The 11,496-nt window shown below is 38.5% G+C and overlaps 1 protein-coding gene across 1 annotated transcript; it reads left to right on the forward strand.

Annotated features, from left to right (window-relative positions):
- Positions 1-8,677: 8,677 nt before the first annotated feature.
- Positions 8,678-11,314, forward strand: si:ch211-222l21.1 (prothymosin alpha). Its single transcript, XM_059329097.1, has 5 exons — positions 8,678-8,872; positions 9,431-9,538; positions 9,934-9,997; positions 10,224-10,297; positions 10,416-11,314. The coding sequence occupies exons 1-5, from the start codon at positions 8,822-8,824 to the stop codon at positions 10,485-10,487; spliced, it is 369 nt and encodes a 122-aa protein (XP_059185080.1). The 5' UTR covers positions 8,678-8,821; the 3' UTR covers positions 10,488-11,314.
- Positions 11,315-11,496: the final 182 nt, after the last annotated feature.

Consider the following 11,496-nt stretch of genomic DNA (forward strand, 5'->3'; position numbering starts at 1 on the left):
GCAGATTTGTTTTCTCTTCTTTTTTTTAACACTCTCCAGGTCCCTGTATCCCTCCCTCCCCCTCCTCGATCCCCCTGTGTGCGAGTCCCTCATCTCAGCTCTGGTTGCTGTGCAGATGGCTCTTTGTTGGTGCTTCACAATGGGTCTAAGGTCAGTGTGCCTCATGCCATCAACACACTCAAACTTCTCCACTGCAGCTGTCTCGTGGCTTTATTTGTAGTTTATCTAAAATGATTCTCAAGCAAACGCCAGGGCTGCTCGTGTGAACACCGTTATATTGTGGCTGTGAATTAAGAGGAAGCTATAAAACCACAGATCTGACAAAGAGATAGCCTGGACTCAACCTCACAGGCTGTAAACAGGTTAACGGATATCATCTTGTTTTTCAAAATTCTGCACTACAGCTGGTCCTTTTTTGTTATCTCTTTTTTTTTCACGTGATTCTTGTTTTTTGAAGACCAGCTTTGGAGCATGAGATATCTCTGGGAAAAAGAAAAAAAACAGACATCAGAATATCAGATCAGCCAGAGAAATAGAAATGCAAATCCACCATCTGCTCTGTGATCCCAAAACCAACCCTTGTTCATCATTCAAGAGCTAATGAAATAGTTACATATAGCTTAACCCTTAATGGTAATGCAGAGGGTAACATAATAATATGTAGTTTCAAGTAAACAAAGAAACAGTTGGGCAAGCTGTCACAGACAGATCAGCAGCATTTAATAAAACAACCTTTTACTTTGGCTGCCATCCAAATAAAATAAAAAATTAACAGCCTAATCTTCACATCTTTAGTAGGATCATATTTATGGGTGAGTGTAAATACATTTATAGGCCAGTGATGATGCCAGAAGCATTGTTGTGTTACATCTATGTGAGAAGTAGTATGTTTTCTCATTGTACTAAGTGAAATGTGCTGGGCACAAGGCTGAGCAGCAGAGGGCTGGAGGTCTTGAGGCCAGTTTGCAGCAGGAAGGAGCAGGTAGACTGAAAGGCGGGAAACTAAAAGGAGGAGGAGCACTTCTTGCAAAGCAGTAGGGATTACTGGAAATTTCCACTTTTCTCTGGCAAGACAGTTGCAGGGGTGGAGCTTAAAGAGGTGAAATAAATAAGGTAGTACAGATGAACTTAAGCAGAGAAAACCCCACTACGCTACTCATGCTGCTTTTCACAAGTCTAAAAGGTTTTTTTTTTAAGTCTATGGGAAATGATATGCAATTTAACAGTGCACTGAGTTATTATAACCTTTAATTATTTACAGACACCATAACAAATTATGCATTCATCTTTCCTTTATACCCATCCATCATGGACACTTGTGTTTATGACTTATTCTTTGATATACTAAAAGACAATTTCAGGAAATCGGCTAAACTGTTGAATAATTCTTGTATGTTTAATGCTTTTTTGCAAAGGCAAAATCAGTAAAAAATCTTGAAAATTAAACAGCAAACATCGACAGGAGTGTTTTCAGGCTCTGGTGTGTTTACATGGGTGTAGAATAATCCGGTTATCTGACTTGAATCAACCAAAGTCATCACAAAAAAGGCCAACGTATGCAAAATCTTTGTAATTTGAGATAAATAAGATAATACTTAAATGATCCATGATAATACGATGATGTAGCACCAGCTCGAAGAGTATAATTCAACTTAAGATAATAAAACAGACATATCAATAGTTACATATACCTGTTTAGATTGAGCTCCTTCTTTTTCTGTGTATACGTTTTACAATGAAATGTATTGGACATGTGTGGAGCTGGTTTTAATAGGTGTATGATGTGTTATTTTTCAATGCGGAGGAGTAAAGTGCTGCAATCCGACACTGTTAATGGTCAAGGACTAAAACGCTTTGCTATTGCTGGGTGGTAACAATAAATACAAACACACAGTCGAGATCAAGCACTTGGACTCCATTTGTTCACATTTCAACATCCGTTAAATTTAAATCCGGTCTATGATACATTCAGTGGCATTTCAACCCACGTTTCATATACAGTTTACAGAACACATGCAGTGTCTTGGCTTCTGTAATGTGAGTACATGATACATTAAATCATATCTGTCATCTATTTATCCATCTGTTCATCCATGTATTCATTTATTCATTTTGTAGCAGCTTTTCTGAGTCAAGGTCGCTGTAGCAACACAGTCAGTTGAGTCACCCAGGTGACCTTTTCCCAGCAGTTTCTTCCAACACCTCCACCAAGAGCTCAGTGCCAGCTGGGAGATGTAGTCTCTGCGGCACGTCCTGAGTCTGTTCTTTATGGTTCAGCTCTTTCTTCAGCACCATGAACCAAGGGGGCGCATTTTGCAATTTTACCCAGATTTGTTAATGATGAGACCCTGAAATATCTGAACTCTCAACCTGGTCTCACAGAAATCCGTGAAATAGCCACGGATTTCGCTTAACTCAAAACCCGTGGAATAGCCACGGAATCGCTCAAATTTCCGTGAAACTGACACGGATTTCGCTACAATGCAAGTTAAAGACAGTTAATAATTACGTTTTCCTATTGGTTTGTTCCAAGTCACGTGACTTTCAAGGTTCCGGCGGTCAGAACAAAAAACATGGCGGACAGTTCTCTCATTTTTAGTGAAAAAGTTAATATTTTGACTTAGTTTCTGCATAAAAATGGATTTTGATCACATTTCTAGCGAGAAATATATGTTTTATTTTCTAAATATTCACTCAGTGAATGTACATAATCACTTTGTGGTGAAGATCTCGCCAGAAAAACATGACTGTCATTAACTTGCATTGTAGCGAAATCCGTGTCAGTTTCACGGAAATTTGAGCGATTCCGTGGCTATTCCACGGATTTTGAGTTAAGCGAAATCCGTGGCTATTTCACGGATTTCTGTGAGACCAGGTTGGAACTCTTCTGGTAGTTACTTTCCCCTCACCGCGATGGGAAAAGACCAAACAGCAACCTCAGGATCTGAAAAGTGAAAGCAATGCTGAACTGCTTTAAACAGGCATTCTTTGTAATGGCCAGCAGGGGGCGACTCCACTGGTTGCAAAGAAAAATCAAATTGTAAAGAATTTTACGAGAAAATTACCCTACTTCTCACTTGATTTAGTCACTAGTTTCAATACTTCTTAAATAGAGCATGATGTTCATTTTCTAATGATCCAATTTAGAGAAAGAAAATAGATTAAAAAAAAGAAGGGTATGCTTTAGTACGTGAGTGCTTTGTGATTAACTTGTCACTACCAAGGTGCACCGTCTACATTTTCCTCATCTTAGAAGTTGGACTCCTTCAGAGGGTATTTTCAGTTAAAGCCTTTGGTTGAGCTAAAAGAAACACTAACAAGCTGGCTGGTTTTTTTTGGGGGGGGGGGTTTTGCATCTTGCTAACCAAGCTAACTGATGTTAGCCGATAATTTAACTCTACCCTCACTACATCTGGCAAAAAAAACAACAACAAGTTGTCAATGGCCAAAACCAAGATAACCACAACCAAAATGACAAACTTAAGCCCCCAGAGCACCAGACTTTAAAGCAAATTCGACATATTGGCTAAAGAGTAGAAAAATAACTTCTGGGTCTGTCACATGATGCCATAGGGCCTGAAAATACTTTTTCACATATATTTACATGATGAAAGAGACACATGTTTTGAGTGTCATTACCCCTGCAGACGGACTCATTTCACCATCAGATTTTGATCCATTCAGTCCATTAAAGTCCATTAAAATAAAAAAAAAGTGTGCTTGATCTGTGGGCCCAGCTATGTGGAAGATCCATAGGAGGTCTGAGTAATTTTATACACAGAAGTCAAACTTTTTGTGCTTCCTGCTGCACTGAGCAACTTTCACAAGAATGTACTGGGCGAGTCTAGTTCTGTTCATGCATCCATGTTTAAAACGTGTACATCCATTTCTTATATACAGTCTATGGATAAGACACCTTTTTTTTTTGTAGAAAATTATTTGCCTCTTTTTGGGAGATCTCAACTTACCTATTAATTTAACAATTTACTCCTGGGTATCATACTTTGAGCCCTAAAAAAACAAAGTTCATTACCCAATTTTGACAGAACGACATTCTCCAGACTTTGACTGCACCTTTATATCCTGCCAGTGATTATCACAAACATGGAAGCAAACAACGCATATCCTTGAACAACCCTCATTTTGAAGTGGAATAGCACTTCTTGAGATAGCGACAAACACTGCCTTAAATCCCAGTGTATGTGAGTAGACTTTGGGACACAGTGGCTCTGGCATTTTCCAAATCCTCAAAGCACCTACAGACTAATCCATGCAACACTGAAGAGACATGTCAACCACAACAGCCCCAACAATATCCAGAGCCGCAGGATGTCAGGATCTCTTGGCACTGTGCCTCCGAGGAGCTTTGGTTTACATTATGCATGTTTCTGTAGACTCAGATACAGTTTTTCATATCACTATTTCATGCTGCATATAAATTGATTTTAATTTCTTACTTGACTTTAAGATTTATTTATTTACTTACTGCAATGAATGTGCAATTCACACACATTTGATGTACCGCTCTTATTATTGCTAACCTTTATACTCAGTTATTTATTTTCCTACAATCCTATAACTGGCTGCTAGCGTGACATACTGTCTAGTCCTTAAGCAATCAATCATTTTAAACTAAATTAAATGTTTTGTGTTTTATTTCTGTCTAAATATCATATGCAAACATTGCATTGAACAAAGCAAACAAACAACCTAGTTATTTAATTATTTTTCAAGTGGAAACTAAATTTTTCTCAAATGCAAATTATATTTTTTGGTAATTATTATACTGCATTTCTTATAAGTGTAGTCTTGTTGTTTTGTTCTGTTTTTTTGTTTGGTCTTTGTGCTGCATGGTCATTTAAGAACTTTATACTCAGTTATTTATTTTCCTACAATCCTATAACTAGCTGCTAGCGTGACATACTGTCTAGTCCTTAAGCAATCAATCATTTTAAACTAAATTAAATGTTTTGTGTTTTATTTCTGTCTAAATATCATATGCAAACATTGTATTGAACAAAACAAACAAACAATTAATTAAACAATTAATTATTTTTCAAGTGGAAACTAAATTTTTCTCAAATGCAAATTATTTTTTTGCTAATTAATACTGTATTTCTTATAAGTGTAGTCTTGTTGTTTTGTTCTGTCTTTGTGCTGCATGGTCATTTAAGAACTGGTATATAATATCAGAATATGTTTTAAAGAAAAAAAAAAAGATTTACTTCTTGCACAACCAGAAAAACTTTTCAAAACAATATTCATAAGAATAAATTACGGTTGAATTAAGAGTAGATCTTGCCTAACAGTTTACATGTCCTGGCCATATGGTCGTCATTATTCCTGCAGTACGAGCACTGGGGGGTCTCGTGGCGGCACTACATGACTGTACTTAATCGTGTTAATTACAGATCAATAACTTTCTCCCTCACTGTGTATGGGACTGAATGGTTCTACTAAGAAGTCAACTGTATGTTGGCCCTTTACTCTGCATGACCTGAACCCCAGAGAAAGCCAGCCAGAGCATGCAGGACACTGCTGTTCAAAACAAAAGAGTTCAGCTTGCCCCCGCCAAGTCCTCTTAATTATCGGGACCCTCCCCCGCCTAATCCTGACCTCTGCTCTTTGATGGGCCCCACTTTGCTCAACCCTTGAGCACTGACATTCCACAAGTCAGGTCAGCCTTTTGTCCTGAAGAAATTAAGGTGAAATTAAGGGGCTGTTCTTCCCATCCTATATCCTCTGACCTGTTAGAGCGGAGATACAATTTCAGTGTTTCCCCAGGCCATGAGAGCTGATGCAAAACATTTCATGTACTTCCACACATGTGTCATTGTGAACACAAAGCAGCTTTTCTTCTGTACAGTATTGCTTTTGGTGTTTCCATAACTTTGAATGGCATAAAAAAAAAAAAGTTTTCCAGTTGCTGCTTGCGGAAAGTGTGGTAAACACGCCAATTGTTGGCAAATACCGGTATGAGGTTTGCAAAAATCACCACATGCTGTAAATTGCATCTCTTCTCAACTTTTCCTTGACAACCATACTTACTGCAACACTTTGCTTCACTTCTTTACCTGCAGAATAAAACAGCCTGCCCATAGATGGGGTTTTTTCCCTCTTTGTAACAGATTGGTGGCACATGGAAACATGTTGAGGTGGGCAAATAAGGAAAAAAAAAAAAAAGACAGGAAATGATCTCACAAACACTCCCCCTCTCTCAGATTGCGCCCATTTTCCAGTTACCAAAAGAGAGTGAGTAATGCCTTCTGCTGCTTTTTAGTCTGCTCCTCTGTGGAGCTGCTATTATGTTGTGGATGTATGCTTCAATGCTTTATGCTTTAATATCCACATGATCTTTATTTTTACAAATTAAAGGGTAAAACACTTCATGCAATGCCAAGATGAGTCTTAAAGTGCAGTGACATGATGCATTTCATTGTTGGTTTGTGTAATTTTCAACCAAACAATATAAAATACTGCATAAATGTAATTTTATGTCTCTGACATGAAACATCAAAAGCTTTTCAATGACAATTAGCAATGATTTAATATATTCTCGCTATATCCTCCACAGCATAAGTAGAGAAACATCCTCATATGAGACAAAATAAATCTCAAAGTAACCAGCTAGTGCACACAACCCTTTGATCTCTGCATGTAATTACAGTCTTTATAATTATATTTCAGCAGAATGTGAGGTGAATGACTAAAGAGGGCCTCGAGGCTTCTTCGAAATCAGTGGCTTGAATGCTGTCATGGCATGGAGAAGATAAGTGAGGCTGTGTAGGATTAGGTCCTAGAAGGCCCTAAAATTAGAGACTGAAAACATACTTGTGTCAAAGATATCCTCGGGTGTGTTGGGGCAAGTTAAGGACACACACACACACAGACACACACACAAACACGAGTAAGAGTATCTTGAAATATTTGATTGTCTGGAGCACACACACAAATATGTTGTGTAAACTAGTTAAGCGAGCGTAATTTACTGTGTTGCTCTGACAACTATCTGATAGCAGCAGGTAAACGTTTTATGAAAATGAGTGATAGCTGTGTGTGGGCGGAAACAATGACAGGCGTGGCAAATAAGGGTTGTTTCACGGTCAGATGACTTTGTTTCAACTTTTTTTTTTGCTGTTTTGTTTCAATTTTAGGCATTATTCCATAAAATGTGTAAATCTTACCTCAGATATAAAGCATTTGCCTTCTTTTTAACTGACAGCAAGACACTGACCATAAGCAGGCTTAAATTACAGAGTTCAGGACCCACAAAGCTGTGAGCTGCCACTTCCTTTGGTTTAACAGTTGGATGAGCAAGTGCAGCAACGGCACAGAAAGTTCACCTCAAAGGACTTCTGGAGGAAGAGAAGAAACAACCAATCGGGATCAACACAACAAACGGTTTCTTAACTAACAGGGGGAAAGGAAAGATATTTAGAGAAATATAAAGATGAAAACATGTTTTTATCAGTTACACTTTAAATAGGAATTAGAGACAATACTGTAGAAGTTTTTTAGAAGCATGAGGTCTGACAAATCCATTTTGTCATTAAATACCCCAGACATATACTGTATTCATAGGTCGCATGCTTTTCTTTTTAATTCTTTGCATGTAAGTGTGTATGGCAAGGTCACTTCTACTAAAAATAATAGCCCTATTATGACAGCAGCAGTAACTCAATGCATGCTGTGAAGGCTTTCACACAGCACTGTAGGTACACACACTTACTGTACCACACACACACCACACCCAATTACAGCCTCTGCTAGACTCACAAATCATAAAGCAACACATTTATTGCTTAGCCTATCCTTGGTCAGTGTGTGGCATATGATTTTTTCTTTTTTCTTTGTATCAAATAGTGCCTGAAACAGACAACTAGTTTCCCACACCACTGTACGAATACTTAAGAATGAAATATAATGATCTAAGTGTAGTTGGCAATTATCAAATTGTGTAAATTCTTTGTCATTTTCAATATTTGAGTACATTTGAATGTATAAAGTGGAAGTACAGCTCTCAGTCTATGCAGCCATGTTGTGTCTTTAGGGTTGATAGTTTTGTGACAGATTAATAAAGTGCTTAATTATGCTTTGTGTGTTTAATGTGCACATTGCACTGCTTTTACTCCATTAACCAGGTTTGTAGAGTAGTGAAAGTGTAAGCACACCTAAGCAGGAACACATTTTGTTACTAGCGTTAAATATAGAAAGGGGGAGTGGCCGCAGTGTTTTCAAATCGTCACATTATTCCCCCCTTGCTTGTAATTTGAGACCCCATCTCTGCAGAGAAAGAGCGCTAAGACAAAAGATGCCCTCCGTATGCATATATTTGGAAACTTTTACTCTGCATCTATGTACTACAATATCCATCCATCAGTAGATTCTCGTTGCTTATTATAACTTCAACGACAGGCCACTTATATCCATTGTTCAAATTTTTGGTACAAGAATCAAACGCAAACTGATGTGTAGTAGAAAAAAAAAAAAAGTCTGGTACCTCAGTACAGCGCTTTAAAACAATTGACCAATCAGCGACGAGATAGCAAGTAGGCGGGAAGTTTTGTTGTGATTGACAGGCTTTTCCTCAAATAGAACGCTCCGGTGGTCGACATTATCCAATCACGTGCGAGATCGACCCGCTGTATCCAACGAGAGTGAATTTTCGACGAGCTCGAGAGAAAAGCGGAGACAGGCAGACACCATTTCTCTCTCAGCGCCTTTGGACTATTCACACGGAGGCAAAGAGCCAAGAAATAAAAAAATATTTTTTTTTTCTCAACACGGATATAATTGTCTAAATTAATTCACAAAAATAGCCATGGCCGATACAGCTGTTGACACGACCGCAACTGCAGAGGTTACAGCCAAGGTGCGTTTCATTCACTTTCTTTTTTCGCTTCAAGTGTCGTGTTAAAAGATTTGAGGAACTTTTTTTTTTTTTTTTTTTAAAGTTGTTGTGTTACTTGTGCAGCGGTTGTTTTAGGTAGCTTGGGTTACTTGGCGTTAAGTTAAAATAGTAATTGAGTAAAATGCCAATTATCTAAATTACTGTTATGTTAAAATGTCTCTTGTCGACAACCATAAACCGCCAATGAGTTTTATTTGTAATTTCCAGCGTCGACGGTCATCATTGTGCCTGGGAAACTGAAACGTGTGTGATGTGTTTCGACTAAAAATGTCTCATTGAAGAGACAAAGCGGTAGAAACGATCCAGCTGGTGGGCGGGAAGCCACAGTAACATTACACTACGGGCTGGGATGAAAATGTTCAACACTAGTTCTAATTATGTCTAACATAATCTTCCTTGAATTAGACTTTATCCCAAATATGGTAAAAAGAGCTTTCTTTTAATTAAAACCAGACGTGGGCTAAGTGGCACTTCAGAATAAACTCCCATGTCACATTGATCGATGCTTTTATTTTGTAGGAGCTGAAAGAGAAGAAAGAAGTAGAAGCGAAGAAGGAGGAAAAGAAGAAGGAGGTGGAGGAGGAGGAGAAGAAGACCGACAACGGGGACGCACCTGCCAATGGCACAGTGAGTATTTGAGGAGGACCAGCCTCATGGCCTTTTGTCTTAGCAGCCCTCATCATGCAGGTGTCGCTGGCGCTGCACCCGCCTCCCCCTCCTGTTCAGCTGCTCCCCACTCCGTGCTTTGTTTGGGTTGTGAAATGGCACAGATGTTAGTTAGCAAAGCATTTGGACGTCTCAATTGGTGTCTCTAGTCTAGCTTGGTTGCTAATCCTCTGGGGAGTTTTTAAGAGCTTCTTGCATGCCTTTTTTTTAAATGTCCCCAGAGGAGCATGTGCATGTAAGACTCTGGGAGGATTATTTTAAATATGCTTGGGATCCCATGTTTGGATTTGTTTCCCCTCTGTGCAACACTACTTGGTTAAGTTATGACTTTTACTAACATTTCCCTCTTTATTCAGAACGGTGCTGATCACAGTGACAAGGTGGAGAAAAAGGCAGAGGAGAAACACAAGAATGGAGATGGTATGTTCATATAAAGCATTGTTGCTTTTTTTTTTTTTTTTTTTAGAAAAGAGTTCAACTGTGTTTACAGAGTCCATTTTTCACACTTCTGCTTCTGATTTGCATCATAAATACTGTCATGTTCTGTGGCCTCAAGTGGAAAAAAACTACATTTTGACAAGTTTCTTTGTTACATTATTTAAACTCAAAAGGAGATATTCTCTGAAGTGACAAACTGTGCTTGCAGGGAAAGCAGAGGAGGCGCCCCCTGCTGAGGAGACTGATGCACAGCCTGTGAAGCGTGCAGCTGAAGAGGAGGAGGTGGGTTGTCACCACATTTAAATATACAATGTTAATGTTATTAAATGTGTGCACTAGTCTGTTTGAATGTCAGTCTGTGCTAATGCATGAAACACTGTTGTTTTGTTTTTTTACATAGGAAAAGGCGGAGACAAAAAAGCAGAAGACAGAGGAAAATGGAGATTCAAAAGAGGCAGAAGTGGAGGCCTAGGTCTCTGCACTGCTACTTGTTTGCAGCACTGTCTTACCAGCCTGGTCAACATCGTGTTGTAGAGCTTGTGCTTTCTGTATCTTTTGAGAAATATTTTTTTGTTTGCTCCCATGTTATCACATTGCACTGGAGTCCTGAAACATAGTGGCCCTGCATCCTTTTTTTTTTATGAAATGTTATTTATTGGTCTTTAAAATGAGCTTTTTTTTTACTTGTACAAATTGGGCCACACCATGAGATCAGTTTATTTCATTTCTTGAGGTTTTATATCAGTATGTTAGAAGCACAATCTCTATTATGTCAGTGCTGACCAGATGATTCATACATACAGGCAGCTGCTCACCTCCTCTCCAAGGCTCATGTTGACCTCTCAGATTCACTTAAAGGACCAAAGATAAGTTTTAAGCAGGGGCTAATAGACAGTTGTTAGCGTTATTAGTTGAAGCATCATTTTTTGTATTGAGCTGCTAGTTAATCCTTGGCTTGGCTGCCCTGTTCACATAACAGATGGTGCAAATGAATAAAGGGGCTCTGTCTTGTGCCTCCATGATAAGATTGCTTGACCTTATTTAATGGAGGCAGGATTTTGCAATGTTAATTAACCCCTCTTAAATCTTAAAGCTTTGGTCATTTGTTCTGTATGCATTCCACGCAAGTTTGTACCATTTATACTTTTGTTTTTCTTACGTTTTCAATGAATTTTATGTTATGGCTGGGTAGCCCAGTTTTGTGTCCAAGACTGCCTTTTTCAGAACAGAATGACATTCGGTTACTTCAGCCACTGCTTTGTATATTCTGATTAACAAATAAATTGTCTTTTTACTTAAGTATATCTGTTTTGTGTGTATGTTACCTGGTCATTAGTGCTTCTTAAAACCATGCCTTTATAAGCAGCTGACGTCACTTGACCCAATTTTTTTTTTTTTACATGGAAAATGGCTGGCTTAAATGCAGGAAGGAACAGGAATAATCTCATTCACTTGGTAATGGAAAAGGGTGCACAGAATCA

This window comes from Centropristis striata, chromosome 3 (genome assembly GCF_030273125.1).
Source record: "Centropristis striata isolate RG_2023a ecotype Rhode Island chromosome 3, C.striata_1.0, whole genome shotgun sequence".
Lineage (NCBI taxonomy): Eukaryota > Metazoa > Chordata > Actinopteri > Perciformes > Serranidae > Centropristis > Centropristis striata.